This window comes from Natator depressus, chromosome 3, assembly GCF_965152275.1.
Source record: "Natator depressus isolate rNatDep1 chromosome 3, rNatDep2.hap1, whole genome shotgun sequence".
Lineage (NCBI taxonomy): Eukaryota > Metazoa > Chordata > Testudines > Cheloniidae > Natator > Natator depressus.
In genome coordinates this window covers 56435334-56457733 of record NC_134236.1, presented here as the reverse complement: position 1 = coordinate 56457733, position 22400 = coordinate 56435334, and the positions used below count along the sequence as shown (strand labels likewise).

Here is a 22400-nt window from a genome sequence, read left to right as displayed (position 1 = left end):
TCACCTACAAAAGACTGCTCAGGTTTGGGAATCTCCCTAACATCCTCAGCTGTGAAGTCTGAAGCAAAGAATTCATTTAGTTTCTCCGCGATGACTTTATCGTCTTTAAGTGTTCCTTTTGTATCTTGATCGTCCAGGGGGCCCCCACTGGTTGTTTAGCAGGCTTCCTGCTTCTGATGTACTTTAACATTTTGTTACCTTTTGAGTTATTGGCTAGCTGTTCTTCAAACTCCTTTTTGGCTTTTCTTATTAGGTTTTTATATTTAATTTGGCAATGTTTACGCGCCTTTCTATTTACCTCAATAGGATTTGACTTCCACTTTTTAAAAGATGTCTTTTTATCTCTCTCTGCTTCTTTTCTCTTGTTGTTAAGCCATGGTGGCTCTGACTGTGTTTTTTAAATTTGGGGGTATAGATTTAAGTTGAGCCTCTATTATGGTGTCTTTGAAAAGTGTCCATGCAGTTTGCAGGGATTTCACTCTAGTCACTGTACCTTTTTAATTTCTGTTTAACTAACCTCATTTTTACATAGTTCCCCTTTCTGAAATTTTAATGCCCCAATATTGGACTGTTGAGGCGTTCTTCCCACCACAAGAATGTTAAATATTCTATTATGGTCACTATTTCCAAGCAGTCCTGTTATAGTTACCTCTTGGACCAGAACCTGCGCTCCACTCAGGACTAAATTGAGAGTTGCCTCTCCCCTTGTGGGTTCCTGTACCAGCTGCTCCAAGAAGCAGTCATTTAAAGTATCGAGAAATTTTGTCTCTGCATTTCGTCCTGAGGTGACATCTACCCAGTCAATATGGGGATAATTGAAATCCCCCACTGTTATTGAGTTCTTTATTTTCTACATTTTCTTTCACAAATAGTGCCACTTCCCCCCACCCCCAAACGAGACCTGTTCTGTCCTTTGGATATATTTTGTACCCCGGAATGATTGTGTCCCATTGATTGTCCTCACTCCACCAGGTTTCTGCTATTCCTATTATATCAATATTCTCCTTTAACACGAGTCACTCTAGTTCACCCATCTTATTATTTAGTCTTCTAGCATTTGTGTACAAGTACTTTAAAAACTTGTCACTGTTTGTCTGCCCTTTTCTGATGTCAGGTTCTTTATGTGAATGTTTCTCATCTGATCTGGCCCATACTTTATCCTCTTCCATCCTCTTCTCCTGACTAAAACCTAAAGAATCTCTATCAATAGACTCTCCTCTAAGAGAAGTGTCTCTCCGATCCACGTGCACCTCTGCAGCAATCGGCTTTCCCCCAGCTCTTAGTTTAAAAACTGCTCTGCAATCTTTTTAATGTTAAGTGCCAGCAGTCTGGATTCACTTTGGTTTAGGTGGAGCCCATCCTTCCTGTGTAAGCTCCCCCTATGCCAAAAGTTTCCCCAGTTCCTAATAAATCTAAACCCCTCCTCTCTACACCATCGTCTCATCCACACATTGAGACTCTGAACCTCTGCGTGACTACCTGGCCATGCATGTGGAACTGGAAGCATTTCTGAGAATGCCACCATAGAGGTCCTGGATTTGTCTCTTTCCTAGCAGCCTAAATTTGGCCTCCAGGATGTCTCTCCTGCCCTTCCCTATTTCATTGGTACCTACATGTACCACGACAACTGGCTCCTCCCCAGCACTATGCATAAGTCTATCTAGATGCCTAGGGAGATCTGCAACCTTCGCACCAGGCAGGCAAGTCACCATACAGTTCTCCAGGTCATCACAAACCCAGCTATCTGTTTCTAATAATGGAATCTCCCATTACTAACACCTGCCTTTTCCTGGAGAGGTAACCTCAGTGCAAGAGGATACCACAACATCTGAAAGGAGGGTCCCAACTATAGGAAAGTTTCCCTCTGCTCTCGTTGACTGCTCTCCTTCTCAGGGCCTTTCATCCTCAACAGCGCAGGGGTTGTCTGACTGGAGGAGGGACATATCTACAGTGTCCCGGAAAGCCTCATCAACATACCTCTCTGCCTCCCTTAGCTCCTCCAGTTCTGCCACCCTGGCCTCCAGGGCCCGTACATGGTCTCTGAGGGCCAGGAGCTCCTTGCACTGAGTGCACACGTACACCACCCGCCCTCAGGGCAGGTAATCATACATGCTACACTGAGAGCAATAAATACAATAGCCCCTACTCTGCTGCTGGGCTTCTGCCTGCATTCTCTCCTTCAGCTACCTAGGTTAATGTCATAAATATAAAGGGAAGGGTAAACCCCTTTAAAATCCCTCCTGGCCAGAGGAAATCTCCTCTCACCTGTAAAGGGTTAAGAAGCTAAAGGTAACCTCGCTGGCACCTGACCAAAATGACCAATGAGGAGACAAGATACTTTCAAAAGCTGGGAGGAGGGAGAGAAACAAAGGGTTTGTGTGTCTGTCTACATTTTGTCTTTGCCGGGGATAGACCAGGAATGAAGCCTTAGAACTTTTAGTAAGTAATCTAGCTAGGTATGTGTTAGATTATGATTTCTTTAAATGGCTGAGAAAAGAATTGTGCTGAATAGAATAACTATTTCTGTCTGTGTATCTTTTTTGTAACTTAAGGTTTTGCCTAGAGGGGTTCTCTATGTTTTGAATCTAATTACCCTGTAAGGTAATTACCATCCTGATTTTACAGGGGGGATTTCTTATTTCTAATTCTATTTTTATTAAAAGTCTTCTTGTAAGAAAACTGAATGCTTTTTCATTGTTCTCAGATCCAGGGGTTTGGGTCTGTGGTCACCTATGCAAATTGGTGAGGCTTTTTATCCAACATTTCCCAGGAAAGGGAGGGTGCAAGTGTTGGGAGGATTGTTCATTGTTCTTAAGATCCAAGGGTCTGGGTCTGTAGTCACCTAGGCAAATTGGTGAGGCTTTCTACCAAACCTTGTCCAGGAAGTAGGGTGCAAGGTTTTTGGGAAGTATTTTGGGGGGAAAGACGTGTCCAAACAGCTCTTCCCCAGTAACCAGTATTTGTTTGGTGGTGGTAGCGGCCAATCCAAGGACAAAAGGGTGGAATATTTTGTACCTTGGGGAAGTTTTGACCTAAGCTGGTAAAGATAAGCTTAGGAGGTTTTTCATGCAGGTCCCCACATCTGTACCCTAGAGTTCAGAGTGGGGGAGGAACCTTGACAGCTTTTTTGTGTTGTCCTCATTCAAAATACTGCTTAGATCTTGTTTTAGTAATTCAAGGAGAATTTGCCCATAATAACATACCTATGAATCTTGGTAGTACTACACCTTCATTTTTCTTGGATCTAGTAAGACTTTTGTCACTAATTACGTGTATTACATAACTAATCTTATTTGGCCTGATCTTGCATTTTGGTGTTCAAAATAAAGTTTTCTTCCTTGGCATGCAGACCATTATTCAGAACTCATTGTGGTTCTTACAACAGTAGACGATTACTTTTACCTCATAGATTCTTAGTGACCATTTTTGTTTGGCCAGGCTTCTTGATATTCCTGAATAACTTTGTTTACCTGTTTGCACTTCCTTTCCTGTTCCCATTGGAATATATTACAGGTCTCCTAATGTCTCAAGGCTCACTTCATAAAACAAGGTGGAGGATTTCACCTTCTCTGGGTTTCCTGAAATGGCACTTACTTCCATTGTTGCTGGAAGCATTGTAACCTTCTGTCCTGTACTTAGGCTTCTTTCCAGACTGAGGGATTCAGGGTCCATTTCCATTCATTTGGTCCATTTCCTCAGTTAAATGAGGTACAATAGATAGTTGACCCTACCTTTTTCACCAGTTGGATCAAAAAGTTAAACCCCTGCTTAGATCACAGATGAAAAGAACTCTTCTCATTGCTAGGTTTGTGATATGAACTACATAGTTGACCTCGGCAGTAGGTGCCCAGGACTGAAACTTTTTTGGCTGAAGGTCAGGAATTGCTATAGATAAATAGGCAGATGTTTGTCCTCCACTAGCTATGTTTAATGCAGTTTAACCATGGCCCTTTCTGCCCCATGGCTTATACTAGTTTCATGCCACTGGTTTAGATTCAGCGTTGAAAAACCTAGAGCAGCACAGTTGGAGCCTCTGCGGTAATTAATACTGTGCCACTAATTCTGCTCAGAGGAAGCCCAATCAACCCAAAAGTAGACTGAAAATGTAGAGACTAATTTCTTAAGCATGAGACCATGATGACAGCTGCAATTTCTGTGGCTGCTTTTGATATTGAGATTTTTTTTTAAGGCCTCTCTAAATACAGATAATGTTTACGTTTTTTCCCAACTAAAAGCACAGAAGTGACTCAATTTGCAGTTTTCAGAATAACAGCCTTGTTAGTCTGTATCCGCAAAAAGAAAAGGAGTACTTGTGGCACCTTAGAGACTAACAAATTTATTTGAGCATAAGCTTTCGTGAGCTACAGCTCACTTCATCGGATGCATCCAATGAAGTGAGCTGTAGCTATTTGTTAGTCTCTAAGGTGCCCCAAGTACTCCTTTTCAAATTGCAGTGACATTGTGCTTGTGAACACTAGTTCCTGTAGAAGCTGGCGTATGTAAAACGTTTCAGTATTTAGCTTAAGAATGTAAAATAGTAAACTGTTAACTGGTAAGCATTAGTCTTACCGGTTAATCCAGCCGAACCATTAACTCCCAGCCTTTGGCGGGGCAGAGCAGCCGCACTGGCCCGCTGACCCAAGTCCGCCAGAGAAGCTCCAGCCCCGTGGGCTGTGGCAGCCATCCAGAGCAGCATCCCTGGGCTCCACCGGCCGGAGCAGTCCCAGCCCCTCTGTTTAATCGGTGAACTTTTAAAATATTTACATCCCTAATTTAGCTAACGTTTTTCAGCTTTTATTAGTATTTACATGACTGTCCAGGAGCTGTAATGGGGCCAGGACCCTATTTTCTTTTGGGGGCAAGTGCTCAGATAACATGCTGATATGTAACCTTCTAAAAACCAATACAGAGTTGTACTCTGATGCATAAATACATAGTAAAAAAATGGTCCCTGCTCTGAATAGCTGACAGTTAATGTGCAGGTTTCAAAAGTTATGGATATGTGCAATTTAAGGACATCTAAATAAGCATTAAATCTCCTACCAATTTTGGTGAAATGTTTTTAGGACAAAGTAGTTGGCAGTGTTTCTTCAAGCCTTAAAGGTAAACTTCAAAGCAAAAAGGCTTCCCATTACTGTTTCTTTGATGTAGAATGCTAACTGAAAAAAGGCTTCAAGATTTTCTTGATTTTTTTTTTCTTTACACCTCAAATAACCTTATTTAGATTATTGAAGTGTCACAGCATGCTGGGTGCTTTCCAAATGCAGATAACAGTTCTGAAGATCTTATTACCTACTTCAGAGACCAGTGAACAGAGGATTGTGAGGACTTAATATTCTTTATTTCAAATGCAAACAACTAGACATTCACGTTTAAGGCAATCTCTTACGTTGTAGAGAGGAGTAAAGAAACACTGAAACTTTTTTCTTCACAGTGCATCTTTAAAACAGTGGCCTTTTTCATACTGTTAGCTAAGTATGTAGGTGTAGTAAAGGGGGATGTAGATGCATCTGCAGTCTGCAGTAAGTTAAAGCTTGGATGATACTGACTAGGCGTGAGAGTTAAGTATTCCTGGACCATGGATTGACTTTTTGTAATCATTTTTCTAAAACTAGTGGTAAGAAACACATATTGGTCCTGAAAGTATTATACTGTGCCATTAAAGCGTGATAAGGTTGGTAGCTCTAACCTTAAAATTCTTTATTGCCCTTCACATTTTTGTTCAGACTTGACTTTAGCAGATGAGTCTCAAATTGTTAGTCAATCTTGCTAACGCTGAGCTTCCTACTCGCTATCGGATGGTTTAAAGCGGGGTTCAAAATTTACCAGACAAATAGTGATTCAAAGTAGCTATTTAAGATATGGATGGTTGGAGCTCCAACAGCCAATACCAGGGCACTGCTCTAGAGAGGAGAAGTTGTGCATCTCTGCAGTCAGTTACTGGAAGGGGGACAGTGCTGAGATTTCTACCAGGATGCATACCTGCTAAAGTGGAATGTCTGAAAATGTGAAGAATGTATGAAAATGCCATGCCTTAATTGATCTAATTCAATATGCTTCATTTTGTTTGTGTATCTTTTAAGAACATTTTTCCGCTGCTAGTGCTAGCTCTTACTACGTGATACGAGTATCTGCTCTGTTCAATAAACTAGATTTTTGGTCCCGCTGAGCAGAACTTCTGATCTACAGAAGGCTATCAGTTTTGGAAGAGAACCTCTGAATACTTGGTGTACAGTACCTCTGGCATCGAGCTATGGAACTGCCTTCAAAAGCCATGTTTGGGAGGTGCATGAGCACTCCTTCAGCGGTGATGTTCTATATTAGTGCACCTATCAGTTACTGTTCAGCCATTGCAGAGTGACTTGTTCCTAGAGATTTGTTCCTGTGTTCCTAGAGTCTTTTCTAGCTTTATTTGTGGATGGAAAGAATATTAAGGGTTTGCACTTACCCATCCTACAGCAACTCCATGTCTCGATCTGGATGCATTAGCAGTAAATGCAGTCTCTAACCCCAAAACCTATGTACATGTACCTGCCTTGGAAGAGGTTTGTTCTGCCATTTAAAAAAAACGAAGTGCAAAGCGGGTGTCCTGCCCATAACTGTAGCATGTTAACTGTTAGGGCATGGACTACTGGGAAGATAACTGAGTGTAAGGCAGGGATTATTATCCCGTTGTATAGGGGGAAAGGCCCACACACAGAGGGTAGTGTGTATATATAGGCCAATAACTCTGCTCCCTGTTCCAGAAAAGTCACCACAAGTGTCCTATTCACCATGTTCCAGCCTCTCCTTGTGAAACATTGTCACCAGAGCAATTGGGATTTGTTACTAGGTTTATCTGAGATCCATTGTGAATTCAACTAACCTTTGACAGCAGCATACGTAGACATAAAGACAGCCTTTGATTACGTCAATAGAGCTGCCTTGTGGAAGACCCTACAAGTCATTGGTGTTTCCTACATTCTCCAGAGAACTTGATTCAAGTTCTACTTAATGATTCTGGCACGGGTGTGTCGTGGGACCCATAGTTCTGACTGGTTTTACACTAGATCCAGGGTGAAGCAGGGATGTGTCCTGGGCCCAGCCCTATGCTGTTGGAAAATGAATTGTCCTTGAGCATGATCTGCAAATATTGGTATAACTGTCAAGTCAACTTCTTTTAGTGACCAGGACTATGCAGATGATGATTTGTATCTGGACCAAAGAGGACTATTTCAAAGATGCGCTAGAGAGCTTCCAGCTTGAGGCGGATGTTCTTGGGCAAAATCAAAAATCCATGGTGTTGGCACAAAAGTTGTGATATGAGATATCTGTGCTTCTGGACAAATTGTGGAAGTAATGGGTGACTTTATCTAGGCAGTAAACTGTCGTCATCATCAAATGTGTTCAGCCGGCCAGATATCCGAAGTAGAATTGGTTTAGTAGCCTCATCCATGAAGGACCTGCATGAAGTATTTTCATAAATATAAAGGAAGGGTAACAACTTTCCTGTATACAGTACTATAAAATCCCTCCTGGCCAGAGACACAAAATCCTTTTACCTGTAAATGGTTAAGAAGCTCATGTAACCTGGCTGGCACCTGACCAATAAGGGGACAAGATACTTTCAACTGGGGGGGGTGGAGAGAAGGTTTTGGTCTGTTTGTTGTGTGTGCTTGCCCGACACAGATCAAGGAAGCAAGCAATCCAACTCCCTTAGAATTAGTAAGTACTAGTAAGGGAATGCGTTAGCTTATTTTTGTTTTGGTTTGCGATTTTCTCTGTGCAGAGAGGAAGGTGTATTCCTGGTTTTCTTTTTGTAACTTTAAAGTTTGGCCCAGAGGAAAATCATCTCTTTTTGAATCTGATTGCCCTGTAAGATTATCTTCTATTCTAATTTTAGAGGTGCTTCTTTTACCTTTTTTCTTTATTATAAAGTTCTGTTTCTTTTAGAATCTGATTTTTTTTTCAAGTGTCCTAAAAAAATCCGAAGGTTGGTCTGTGCTCATCTTGTTTATTTTCAAGTCTCCCCAGGAAAGGGGGTGTGGGGGCTTGGGGGGATATTAGCGGGGAGTAGGAACCTAAGCTGGTAGAAATAAGCTTAGGGGGTCTTTCATGCAGGTCCCCACATCTGTACCCTAGAGTTCAGAGTGGGGAAGGAACCCTGACAAGTCTAGAAGCAAAAGAAGATGAAAATTATATTCAAAAGTACATATTTATCAAACCTGAATACTTCGGTTCCTTTCCATTTAGAAGTAGAGGTGAGGGCCCACAGAGACAAGACTCATGCCTTGTGCCAAAGCCATATAAGGGGGTGGAACAGAACAAAGGGGGTAATTTACTTTGTTCTGTCTGTTAGTACTTGGAACCATTTAAATCCTACTTTTTGTATTTAATAAAATCACTTTTGCTTATTAATAAACCCAGAGTAAGTGATTAATATCTGGGGGAGGAAACAGCTGTGCATCTCTCTATCAGTGTTATAAAGGACAGACAATTTACAAATTTACCCTGTATAAGAGCTTTATCCAGAATAAAATGGATTTATTTGGGGTTTGGATCCCATTGGGAGCTGGGTTTCTGGGTGCAGGAGACAGGAACACTTAAGTTGTTTTCAGTTAAGCCTGCAGCTTTTAGGGGATGTTGTTCAGACCTGGGTCTGTTTGCAGTGAGCAAGCATGTCTGGCTTAAACCAAGAAGGTCACTGAATTCTCAAGCTGCTCGGGAAAACGGGCTTAGAGGTAGTCCGAGCATAACAAGTGGCATTTCCCAAGGGGATTTCTGTGATCCAACCCATCACACTCCTAACTCCAGATACAGAAATAATACATGCAAACAAGTAGGATGAACACACTTAGTGGATTACAAAATTTCTAATGACACCATACAAGGGGTATTTAGCGTAAAGCGTATTCCAGCTATGTCATATTCATAAGCATATTTCCATAAAGCATATAGAGTGCAACATCAAACTATGAACCACCGCAGTTTAAGCATATTGTTGATCTTATTAGCCTTTTGGCCACAGTGTCTCATTAGAAGCTGGTGTTCAACCAGTTATTCTCCATGACCCCCAAATGTCAGTCACTGCTTCCCAGGATAGTCCCCCATCTAGTAAGTGTGGCCTACATTCTTAGTACTTGGGTATATATGTTTACATTTAGCTGAATTAAAATGCATATTGTTTGTGCCCAGTATATGAGGCAATTCAGATTGCTTTGACAGTGATCTGTTCTCTTTATTATTTACTACTCCCCCAATTTTTGTGCTCTTCAAACTTTCAGTGATTTTTGTTTTCTTCTAGGTCATTTATAAAAATGTTCAATAGCATAGGACCCAGAACCAATCCCTTATGGGACTTGTTTAGAAATATATCCATTTTATAGTTACATTCTGAGACCTATCCATTAGCCAATTTTAATTGCTATGTGCTATGTTAACTTTAGGTAATTCTAGTCTTTAATCAAAATGTTGTATGGTACCAAGTCAGACATCTGAAAGATGAATTTAGGACTGTCATCTAGTCCGCCTTTCATTCCAGGAGCAACACAGAGCACCTCCAGTGCCATAAGGGATGAAGTCTCTCGTGCAGACCAGTGAACTCAGATCTTTCTCCTTTGCCTGAACCACCAGCTTCTTGGCAAGATCTCATGCAAGAAACTCTCCAGTTATTGATGTGACATTATTACAAGCTTTTAAAGGACCTCTTAGAAGCTTATGTCTACACTGACTTAATCTACAGACTCATAAGGCATACCTTCAGCACTGGCACCATGCCAGCATTGGCATCCTCAACCAGCCCATATCTCAGCCTATGCTACCAGGGACACTGGTTCTCCTGTCACCTCTTCCTAACCATCATACAGAGCAGCCTGACAAGGATGACTGTAAAGATACACACCCTGGAAGACTCATAAGTCTCCCTGGAGAACATAGTCTGTCTCACCAGAGGATCAGATTGGGTCGTCTTCAATGTGTGATGAGTACACTGTTTGAAGAGCTCCTAGAGAGGATAACAGACCCTAGCTGTTGATAGGGTTGGAAGATTACAGGGCAGGGACCACTGTTTTCATATCCTGTAGTCCCATCCAAAGTAAGAGCTAGCTCTCCCTCTTGGTTCTGTTTTCTTCAACCTGCTAGGGACAGCCTGTCCCTAAATGTACAGACAAGATGAACCCACTAGCAGCTAAGGGCCTCTAGTTTTTAACACAGCATCCTGTAGCCAACATTTTAGGTGTCTCTCACAAGAGAGTGAGAGGGATTAGTCACCATATGCTGCCCCTCCCCCTCCTTGAACAGGGAGAAATGGAAGTTGGACATAATTGGAAGAAGAGCATATTCATTTGACTTTCTTGGCATCAGGATATCCAATTACATGAGTCTAATATCCTACTGCAGTCATGCCTTTTGGGATGCCATCGCATGCCATGGATTCCCTTCCAGAGAAGTAAAAGGAAGCAGCAAAGACCCTAGTGATGAGGGTCATATCCAGGCCAAGCATTTGCTAAGAGCTGCCTGTGATTCTTCTGACTCAATGACCTAAATTATGGCCATGGAGGATGAGGGCTTATCAAGATATTTCTAGTTAGGCTTTTCTGGCTTTACATCAGAACCACAGGGCAAGATTGAAGATCTTCCCTTTGAGAGCATTAGCGTCTTCAGTGAGAGAGCACTAAAGGCATCAAGGCCTGGATCTTTGGATCTGACAAAGATTACATCCACATATCCCTCTGCTTCTGAATCTGAGGCAAAGGTCCTTGATACCAGGAGTTCCAACCTCAGAAGTGATAGCAGCCTCTTAAGTCTGCTGCTGGAAAAAGACCCCAATAACATAGGGGCAAGATTCCTTGATGCTACACATCAGTCCTCTACATCTGCCTTTTTATCAGGGTCTTTTTGGGTGTCATGCCCTGTAAAGGTTCCTTCCTCACTCTGAACTCTAGGGTACAGATATGGGGACCTGCATGGAAGACCCCCTAAGCTTATTCTTATCAGCTGAGGTTAAAAACTTCCCCAGGGTACAAACTTTGCCTTGTCCTTGAACCCTATGCTGCCGCCACCACCAAGCGTGTTAAAGAACAGAGAAAGAGCCCACTTGGAGACGTCTTCCCTCAACATATCCCCCCAAGGCCTACACCCCCTTTCCTGGGGAAGGCTTGATAAAAATCCTCACCAATTTGTACAGGTGAACACGGACCCAAACCCTTGTATCTTAAGAACAATGAAAAAGCAGGTTCTTAAAAGAAGGATTTTAATTTAAGAAAAAGTAAAAGAATCACCTCTGTAAAATCAGGATGGTAAATACCTTACAGGGTAATCAGATTCAAAACCTAGAGAATCCCTCTAGGCAAAACCTTAAGTTACAAAAAGACACACAAACAGAAATATACATTCCATTCAGCACAGCTTATTTTACTAGCCATTTAACAAAAGGAAATCTAAGGCATTTCTAGCTAGATCACTTACTAACTTACCAGAGTTTCTGAGACTGCATTCCTGATCTGTTCCCAGCAAAAAGCATCTCACAGACAGACAGACAGATCCTTTGTTTTCCCCGCCCTCCAGCTTTGAAAGTATCTTGTCTCCTCATTGGTCATTTTGGTCAGGTGACAGCGAGGTTATCTTAGCTTCTTAACCCTTTACAGGTGAAAGGGTTTTGCGTCTGGTCAGGAGGGATTTTATAGCACTGTATACAGAAAGGTGGTTACCCTTCCCTTTATTTTTATGACATGCCCTTACTTGTCCTGGGGTGGAATTGCACAATTCTTCCACTATTAGACTGGGATCTGATTACAATGCTCTGTCTATTGCTTATCACTGTGTGGATCTGACAGGAACCTGTGTCCAGTGATCTACAGTGACAAACAACCTTTTTGCAACAAGTCTGTCTACTAGCAAATGGTACGAAGCATCAAAGAAAATAGTGTGCATATTTAGACTCATTTAATCTTACACTTCAAGCTAATATAGATGGGCTTCCCTCATGAGCTACTGGAATAGAACATGCACAACTTAGATTCTTTTGGTAAGCCCAGGAGCTCTGAGGACCCAGCCTGGTCTCCATTTTACTTCCAGACTGCACCGCCCAGTCAGTTTTTCCCTCTCTCAAGGACTCACTCTTTTCAAAGCCCCTCCCTTCTGGTGTGCCTGATCCCAACTACCACTTTCCTTTATTACAAAGCCTAACTGTGAAGTCTTTCCTTTGCCTCCCCCCACCCACCTACTTGACTAACCAGGCCATCTGAGAGCAACCCGGTGAAGGTTGCTCTGTGACTTTGTCACAAGTTTTATGCCTGGGGGAATGTGATGAAACTTTCTGCTTCCTCTGACATTGTTTATATCATCTCAGAAATCTGTACATAAAACAAATCTTTGGAGTACAGATCTATAATCACGACTGAGCATCCCCCAGAATTGCCACAATGGCTTTTAGAACTTTTTGGTCAGCTCCCAAAATCACACTTCATGGTCTGTGTCCCAAAAATATCTGGGCTTATTCCGGTTATGAACAAATTCCTTCTGGTTTAACCATATTGTGTAAAACTGAAATAATTAACTACAAGTAATCTCAGGTTGTATTTTCCTTGACCCCTACAAAAGAATACAGTTTATTAAAGATTAACTTGCGAAAGGGTGCCTTTTTTTTATTTACTTTTCTCAGAATTATCTTCCTTTTTTGTGCCCATTTTTGCAGTAAACCTATTCCAAGTTGCGCAGTAAACAGTTGCACTCTAGCACAATCAGTGTAATATTAGTGTCTAGATGGTTGGGGTGGAGAATTATTTGCTGCATTTTTTTTTTTTGTTTAGAAAAAGTCATCGATAGCTCAAAACTTTCCACACTCTTTTGTCAGGTTTATTTTTTTAGGTGAGGAGGCGGTCTCTGTTCAGCATTGCTGCCAATGCACAGCATGTGTTGGTCATAATAATGGAGGCTGGAATCACACTATACTTGAATTTCTTATCAGGCCTCATGGTGTCAGAAAACCGATGTTCTCGGACCATGGGATCAGCATAAATGATATAGCATGAGACTTTTTAACTGCAAGAATAAAGTGGAAACAGATGGTCTTTTTAGAAAAACTAGTTTATTTCAAACATGTTGAGTGACTATATTTGTGAAAATTAGTGAATTGGATATTCAAATTGGACCAAAATGTATTATGAAGATAAGTATTTTAGCTTAACAAGCACTTTCTACAGCAGTATAAAAAAGTGGAAATTAATGCCATCCAACACTGAATGGATAACTGAAATGCTTATATCCCACTCTCAACTGTGCACTTGGCTACTACTGGTGCTGCATCTGATAACATGCTCTCCACTATTTTCTATGTATGAAGAACCCAGAGGTGTACACTAGATAAACTACCTGTTTAAAATAGCTATCTTAACTGAAGAGAGCACTTTTATAATACGTATAACTTGCAGGAAGAATATTTGCAACATTGGAAACTGATTTATACAAAAGCATAGCTAGTATGAAGGGATATAAACTAAAATGAAAAATTGCTCTGGAAGAAAATCATTCTGTGTGTGTGTGTGTGTGTATATATATATATATATATATATATATATATATTTCAGCTTGATGTAGGAGATTTTTTTCTTCAGGAGTAGATTGATTTCCCCTTAAAATATTTTAATTTGTAATAATTATTAAAAATTTTAAAAAGTGTTTAAATTTTTTTCTCATTATAGTGCCTTCATTCCGTTGGATGTTCCCCAGAAGAGAAATTCAACTGAGTGGGAGAAAGTGAAATTCCTGTTTGAGGAACTTGGAAGTAGTCGTAAGTTCTTTCAGGAATTTTGTGTTTTAACTTGGCGTTACAGTTAATTATATTTTTTGCCTTAATAGTGCGAAGTGGCATCTGAATAAGAAAAATAGCATGTGCTTCCTCATAAGGAATAGAATTTGTTTGAATTCAGTTATTAATTGACAGGTAAAATGTTTTTAACATAGGAATTGCCATACTGGATCAGACCTGTGGTCCAGGTTGTCCAGTATTGTCTCCATCAGTAACCAGCACCAGATGCCTGAGAGGAAGCTGCAAAAAACTGCTCCCATACTGGTGTTATCCTAATCCTTAATAGTTAGAGACTAGCTTAAACCCTGACTCAAGAAACTTTTTACCTTTTCCAAAAACTTTTTGTCCTTAACGGTTATATCTCTAGACGTCCTTGTTACCCATGTAAAGGTCCAATCTTTTCTTTGGATCTTACTAAGAGAAAACTATAAGTGTTTAAGATCTTAAGTCATACCGCGAATGTATATAGTCTTAACATCACACAGAATTATAACCAAATATTTGAAAAACCTTGCTCTATTGGGGTATGAGATTGGAGTTCTTTGTATCTTTTTCACTAGACATCACACGTTTTGCAAAATAGGGAGGTGATATTCCTTTCAGTGCTCTAGATATGTGATGTCAGCTTTGCACATCAAATTTGCTGGATGGGAACCAGTTCTATTAGCTTAGCTTACCTCAAATTTGAGTGTAGAAGGCTCCACTGAAGAAGAGTCAAGGGATGTTGAGGAGGAGGAACAAGGGTTTGTACAAGGAGTGGGAGAGACTGTTGACTTTGGACAGTCTTCCCTTACGTTTTTAGGAGTTTAGTAATTGTGGTGGATGCCCTAAGACCAGTGAAGTTCAGTACAACTAGTAATGACTTGGATGCCAAAGATGAATGGTTCATAAAAATGACAGGATTACAGTTTGTATCTTTTTAATACTATGGTAATGGGTGGTATAGGAAAAACTTAAAATTGAATCGGGTTGAAGGTCTCTAAAAGCTGTATTTAACACAGGTAATAAGTCAGCATAGTTGTGGTGCTTACTGGAGGGGAAAAAATTAAACTACTCATGAAATTCTGAATTGTTAACTTAAGAAAAAGTTTGGTGTATTTTATTTATTTGGAGGAGACAATGAAGACTTCTGGCCAACACTAAGCTGTAGTCAAAGGATTCTGGGATATAGTCAAAACAGAATAATTCTGAGAAAAATACATAAACCGAGGCACTAAATGTCTTTTTGATAGTGTGGATTTGCAAGTTTTCACCACCACAAAATGTGTATCAAGACTAAGAGTTCCTGGATGCGGTTCCTTTGTCTGAATTTCTTAGATGAATTCCTGGCCCCATTGAAGTTAATGGCAAAATTCCTATTGTTACTTCAATGGGGCCAGGATTTCATTCATTGTCTATGGGCAAATTGAATTAGGCTATTACGTCCTTTTATATGCTCCTCTCCATTTTAGAACTTCTCCATACGAAGGTATAAAAAAATGCATCTGGAAAGATGTTGGGCATGCTTTGTAACTTCTAGAATATTAAGACTACAGTAACAAGCTTTACATCTACAATAGAATATTGCTTTTGACTTGAGCAGGATATAGTGAAGGTATACAAGAAGAGGGGGACAAAGGCTAGTTTGGGGATTTATTTAGCTTGTAAAGAAGAGGAGATGGATATCTGAAACTACACAAATATATTAAAGCCCAGTCACGCACTTCTAGTCATCCTGCTCTCCCATAATACAAAAGCAATGGGACATGTGCTGTCATTGAGACACGAAATGATGGAAATCAATTAATGTTTAATTTGCATATATGTTTCACTGCCAAAATCAATCAGGAGTTGGAGGATTAGATTTCTGAACAAATACTTCTAATGTAAGAAGTTACACTTTGTAATTTATCTTGCTTTTAGTATATAAACAAAGCCAGTTGGCAGTAGCATATAGTTCTTTATTACACAATTGACTACAGGCATTATATGGAGACAGATTACTAATTCAGATGGATAAGTGGCCTCTTGTAGTGTGACTTTGTCTAATTTTTTCTACAACAAATGATTGTGTTTTGAATCCTGCATATAACTTGGTCCAATGTACACTGCAGATGTGAGTATCTCGTTTACTTACCTGGTGGTTTGAATACTTTGGGTCATATAATACCATAGGGTCTTTGATGATAACTGAACTAGTAGCAGACTGGACTCGTCTGTCAAGCATAAAAATAGTAAATAAAGGGGCTTGTTTTGTTTTTTGTTTGTAACTGTTTGAGTAACTAAATACTTCAGTCTTAAGCTTTCTGAGAATTCTGTAAGATGGTGAAAAAATTCAGTATTCGGAACAAGGTCAAACTACTTATTACTAACAGTCTTATCTGTTTACTATCCTAACTGTTGGAACACTTTGGAGGTAAAAAAGAAACATGTCCAGGATTTCTATGTAATCATAGGAAACTAAACAGAAGACTTAACATCCTATATTTTAGTGCTTCCTCCCCAGCCAGTACTGAATTTCAGTCCCTGTGCTCAATACTTTTCTTGTTTTGGTAAAACATTTTGTTTTTATCATATCTTCATCCTTATTGGGTTTTTGTTCATCACATACAGGCTTCTTCTCACCACATTACCATCCCTTGACTCACTGAACTGACCCTGCCTTTTCCACCACATCAAGTTCGTCTTTTGCTTTTAAAAGCCCATCACAATTTTTCCCCACCCAGATTATCTTTTTTGTTGTTGATACATAGGGCCCTTTGTTTTCGGTTTTCATTTTATTTAGTTTTTCCTGGGAACTTGAGTGTTTTATTACCAAGATAACAAAAGGAGGCAAAAATCAGGGCAAAAAACTATTAATTTTTCTGGGTGACTATCTGGCTTTTGTTTGGTGGATGGAAAGATGGTGAGAAAAGTGTTTAGTAGATTAATGCTTTGAATTCTGTTCATCAATGTGGTTTGCTGCAGAACTAAAACAGAACTCAAAACACAATGCCACCTCTGAGTTTAAGAAAACTATATCTCTAATCCCCAAATAAAACTTGTAATTTGAATAATCAGTTGACTGTTGTAACCCTTGAACTATTAGCCTATAAATATTTACGTTTAAGAACTGGGCCACACCATTTGCAGCACATACACTCAACTTCATCCTTTTCTCCTGTTTTTTTTAAATTTCTAATACTTCCTTGTGTTCTGAAATGTATTCGATACAGATTTTCATTTTCTTCCTATTTTAGTGTGTCAAATCTTTCATCGATTATCTGCAGATGCACATGCACTTCAGAGCTTGTGTTGTGTGCATCTTCTAGACTAATACAAAGCCTTACTTCAATAGGCAGCTTTGCATACACACACACACACACACACACACACACACACACACACACACACACACACACACACACACACACACACACACACACACACACACACACACACAAACTAATGTATTACTTTAATACATATATCTCATGCCATACATTGTTTTATTAGGAAAATACAATACACATTTTTTTAATGTATTTGAATGATACAAAAGCAGGGTGAAAATCGGACAAAACTGAATAATTTTTGTAAACCCCAGGAATTTTTTGGTAAAAATTAGTTTTCAGTTTAAACCAAGGGGCTTATTGATACACCACTTCTGCTGTGCAAGTGATAACTGATAACATCAATTTCTTCCTTGTCTGCTTCTCCAGTAAGCATCTTTAAACTTTCTTCTGTTGCTCCTTGTACGTGAACTTTCTGAGCTAGTCCATGAATTACCAAGAGAAAGTTCTTTCAAATCCCCCCTCCTCAAGATCCACTTCTACCTTGATTCCTAGAAGACATTGCTAACTAGGACTATTTGTTATGTTGAAACATGTTTGTTTCACATTTACCTTATCTGTCTCCCCTTCCTGCACTTTTGCTTTTTTTTTTATAAAGCAAAAGTGTGCTGTGCCTACCATGATAGGGTTCCCATATCTTAACTAGGGCCTCTAGCTACTTCCATAATAAGTGAAATTATTTAGGCCGAAGATCTTTGGGAATTGACTTGGAACTATCAGCTTATGCTCTTAGCCTATGTAAGCACACTCCTATTACTGTTTTCAGAGTATCTGCAAAAAGAAAAGGAGTACTTGTGGCACCTTAGAGACTAACAGATTTATTAGAGCATAAGCTTTCATGAGCTACAGCTCACTTCATTATTACTGTTTCCTTAAATATTGTTTTAGGCTCATTTACTTACTTATTGTCTCATTTGTATTGTAACCTCTTGAGGACAGAAGAGTGCTTAATCTTCCACATTCCAAGCTCTTTTTCAGTCGTTGTGAATAACATCCATATCCTCTGTCATTCAGGCTTGTAACTTCAGTATCATCTTAGACTCCGCATTCTCTAGATCCTCACATCCAGGTCATGTCTAAATCTTACCAATTCTTCTAGCATAACATCGCTAAGATGTGCCTCTTCTCTGAATCTGTGCCACTAAAACCTGTCGTCTTTTCTTGACAACGTACTCACTGGCCTTGATAAATGCAGTCTTGCTTTCTTATATCTAATCAAAACACTGCTGTAAAGATAATTTTCCTAGCTTGTTGCTTCAACCACGTTAATCTCTTTCTGTCCTCTCCCCCCGGAACTTTCATAGTATATCCATGATACTTCTCAACTCTTAAATGCTGTGGTTATGACAACTCCTGTGTCTGCTGTGCCACAGATGCCAGCATTCATCACCCATTTGTTACACTTTGAAACAGCACCTTGATGCTTGTGCTCTTGCTACCTCTCACACGTGGGTAGATTCCCCATAAACATCCACAAAACTAGCTCACTGTCATAATTCATATCCCTCCTTAAATCGCTGCTTCATTATGCTTTTGAAACACTTAAACAGCTGGTTTCAGAGTAACAGCCGTGTTAGTCTGTATTTGTAAAAAGAAAAGGAGTACTTGTGGCACCTTAGAGACTAACCAGTTTATTTGAGCATGAGCTTTTGTGAGCTACAGCTCACTTCATCGGATGCATAGCATATCGTGGAAACTGCAGAAGACTGACAATGGCCTATCATGCTGACAATATATTCTCATTGTTTTCCTGTACTCCCTTGTCTCTGTAACCCCCTAATGTCCTGTCTTACACTTGAGATAAGACCTTTGTAGCAGGGACTGTCTCCATGTATTTGAACAGTGCCAAGCATAATGGGTTCCTGGTCTATGATTGGGGCTGGTAAGGGCTAGCACTATACAAATAATGTTTTATACTAATAAATCAAGGAGAAACTGAGCAGCCATACCTGCAACCCATATGGTCATATAGTTGGCAGAATTTGACTGAGGTTATAAAACGTTTCAGAGCCTGCATGGTGGCTTGAAACGAAGGATGTAGTTTCAGATGGATAGCTAACTAGAAAAAACAGTTTCAGGTTACACACTGATTCAATAGATAAGTGTCATGGGTTTGAAGATATTTGTCATAACTCAAAGCAGCTATACTCTGACTGCAGGGCTAGTTTAGCTCAATATAAACTTTTGGAGAAAGAGAATGTTTGGGGAAAAAAAATCTCCTGGAGTTTTAGTTAAGTAAATGAGTACCATGAAAGGGATGTTGTCAGCTTAAAAAATACTGCTTTCTGAAAATGTTGTGCCTACTATTGCTCCAAGTAATATCTGACATTAAGCTGAAATTAGTGAAAATCTTTCCAGTTTACTTTTTCTGCTGTATAATCCAGTTCTTACAGTGCTTTCTCATGTCCATTCAACTTAGGTGTGTGCTCACCACATGCACCGGTGCCAGAAGTGTTTTCCCTCATCAATATCCATCGGGGACTGGGCTCCGGTGCCCCCCTGGAGTGGCAAGCCTATGCCACGGTATATAAGGCGCTGCTGGCTTCCCCCCACCCTCAGTTCCTTCTTGCCACCAGTGACCATGCTGGAACTGTAGCTGCTTTAGCTGGCTCTGTTCATACGAACTCGTTAATTCTTGTATGATAGTGTATATAGTTTTCTGTTCGTGTTAGTAAATCCCTTAGCTATAGTTAGACTTCATAGGTCCCAAACGGGACTTTTCCTTGGGATGGGGCATGCCCTGGTCCCCAGGCTTTAAGCCCTGTGATTGCTGCAAGAGGTCCATGCCCATTAGTGATCCACACAGCAGCTGTCTGTGTTGATTGGGTGAAGGGCACATTAGTGAAAAGTGCAAAATTTGCAAGTCCTTCAAGTGAAAGACTAAGAAGGAGTGCGATATTCGAGTGATAGAGTGATCCTTATGGAGTTGGCCCTTACCCCGGGCACCAGAGCAATGCTCCGACTCAGCACCGAGCCCTGTGCCCTCGGTACGCAGTGTCCCACTGGGACCGTTCACTGGCCGGTTCCAGTCCACATCCGGGATTCTGACCAAGAAGAGTGCATGGGCTCGGTCTCCAAGTTCCCGCAAGGGAAAAGATAAGTCTGTGTGTGCGAACCAGGTCCCGGGCCGGGCAAGTCTTTACCCCCTGTAGGAATCTCAGGCCAAAGCTTTGGTTGAGCGGGGTAGCCTGCCCGCAAGCCACCCCGCATAGTGGCAGAGGCCTACACCAGTTCCAGGTACTGTCCATGTCGGAGGCCCTGCAGGCAGCACATGAGATCATGTCCCTCCTGGTGCTGCCCACACTGGCTCCTGCGATTCCCCGGTGACAGGGTAAACCCACATTTGGACTGCCCCAGTCCCCACCTCAGCGGTACCATTCCCTGTCACGGGGCACGTCCCACCAGCGCTCGCCCTCCCATAGCCGCCATGTCTCTGACTGTGAAAGGCAGACACAACACAGCCTCATTTGGTTCCCAGACTTTGGGCACTGGCAGAGAGGCTTGAGGTGCAGCTCGCCGACGACCAGACGCAGACCTCTGGAAGCACATGCCCTCCAGCAGGAGTACTGTTCCCAGCACCCGGTATCTCTGAGACCACAGTACCGCTCCAGGGACCCATCAAGTGATCAACGCTACCATTCCTCTGACAGTCACCGATCCCCTAGGAGGGCATCACCGCGTGTGGGCCAATTCTGACTCCTGGTCCTGCGGCTCATCCTGGTACCATTTGTCAAGTGCGAGACATAGATTGCCGGCTTCAGACAGTCACAGATCCGTCAAGCGCCACCGGTCCCCAAGACCCCATTTCAGATCAAACTCCAGGCAGAGTGACCGGCATCGGTTGGGGCAGAGCCACTATTCTGCTCTGTCCTGGTCTCCTGGGAGCGACCGCTCAGGATCCAGCCCTGGTTCAGAGCGAGGTTCCCTGACAGCAGGACACTGGCACCGAAACCAGCCCCGTGGCCTTAGGTACAGTGGCTGGCACCGTGGTGCCCATGGAACCTGTGGGGGTTCACCCAGGCCTCCCCGCTCTGTGTTCGGAGCCTCCGAGACCAGCTGCCTCTCTCTCCTGACCTCCTCCAGTGCACAAAGCCTTGGCACGAGGACCCTGCAAGTCCAAGAGGGAGTAGGGGAGCAAGCCACTGGGCCACCAATGGTTGTGGAGGACCCTGCGACACCGGCATCCTCCTCCTTATCACCAGACGAGGCTATAACAGGGCCCCTGGTTCCTCTGGATGATGCTAAAGTGCAGCAGAAGCTACTGAAGAGGGTCGCTACCAACCCGGGTCTTCAGGCGGAGGAGTTAGACGAGTCCTCGGACTCTCCTTCGATTCCCCTGCTCCATAGCACCGGCCAGGGTGGCTTTGCCCCTTCATGAAGGGGTCTCAAAGATCACTAATATCCTGTGGCAAAGTCCTTCCTCCGTTCCCGCCTATATCCAAGGGAGCTAAGCACAAGCCTTTGTACCATCCAAAGGCCACGAGTACCTGTACACCCACCCTGCTCCCAACTCCCTAGTGGTAGAGGCAGTTAACCACAGGGAGTGACAGGGTCAGCCTGGGGTACCCCTAAGAATAAAGGACTCCAAGAGACTAGACTTGTTTGGGCGTAAGGTTTATTCATCCTCTAGTCAAGGGTGGCCAACGATCAGGCCCTCCTGGGTCGCTATGACTTTGAGGAGTTCCAGGCAATCTGGAGGAGGGCATGACTGCGGCCAGGGCGATGCTCCAGGCCACGTTGGATGCAGCGGATATCACTGCCCGAACCTTGGCCTTCGCCATCACTGAGCGCAGGGCATCCTGGCTGCTCCTCTCTGGCTTGTCTGTGGAGGCTCAGCAGTTGATGCAATCACACCTGCAAAATCAGGATGGAAGGTAACTTTACAGGGTCAGGTTTCAGAGTAACAGCCGTGTTAGTCTGTATTCGCAAAAAGAAAAGGAGTACTTGTGGCACCTTAGAGACTAACCAATTTATTTGAACATAAGCTTTCGTGAGCTACAGCTCACTATAAAGTGAGCTGTAGCTCACAAAAGCTTATGTTCAAATAAATTGGTTAGTCTCTAAGGTGCCACAAGTACTCCTTTTCTTTTTACAGGGTCAATACAGAGATTTAAAACAGAGGATTCCCCTCTGGCTCAGCTTCACAGTTACAAAAACAGGAATAAAACTACCTTTTGTAGCATAGGAAAATTCACAAGCCAAAACAAAAGATAACCTAATGCATATTTCCTTGCCCTACTTACAATTTCTGTAATTTTAGATGATTTATTCCAGGTATATTTTCAGGAGATGTTGTACCTGGT

General features: G+C 41.7%; 1 protein-coding gene across 1 annotated transcript in view; it reads left to right on the top strand.

The window, feature by feature from the left end:
• Positions 1-22400, top strand: part of LMBRD1 (LMBR1 domain containing 1) — a 230220-nt gene that overhangs the window by 55964 nt on the left and 151856 nt on the right. Inside the window, exon 6 of the mRNA XM_074946845.1 lies at positions 13680-13768. Coding sequence (XP_074802946.1) covers positions 13680-13768 — 89 coding nt within the window. The remainder of the gene's footprint in view (positions 1-13679; positions 13769-22400) is intronic.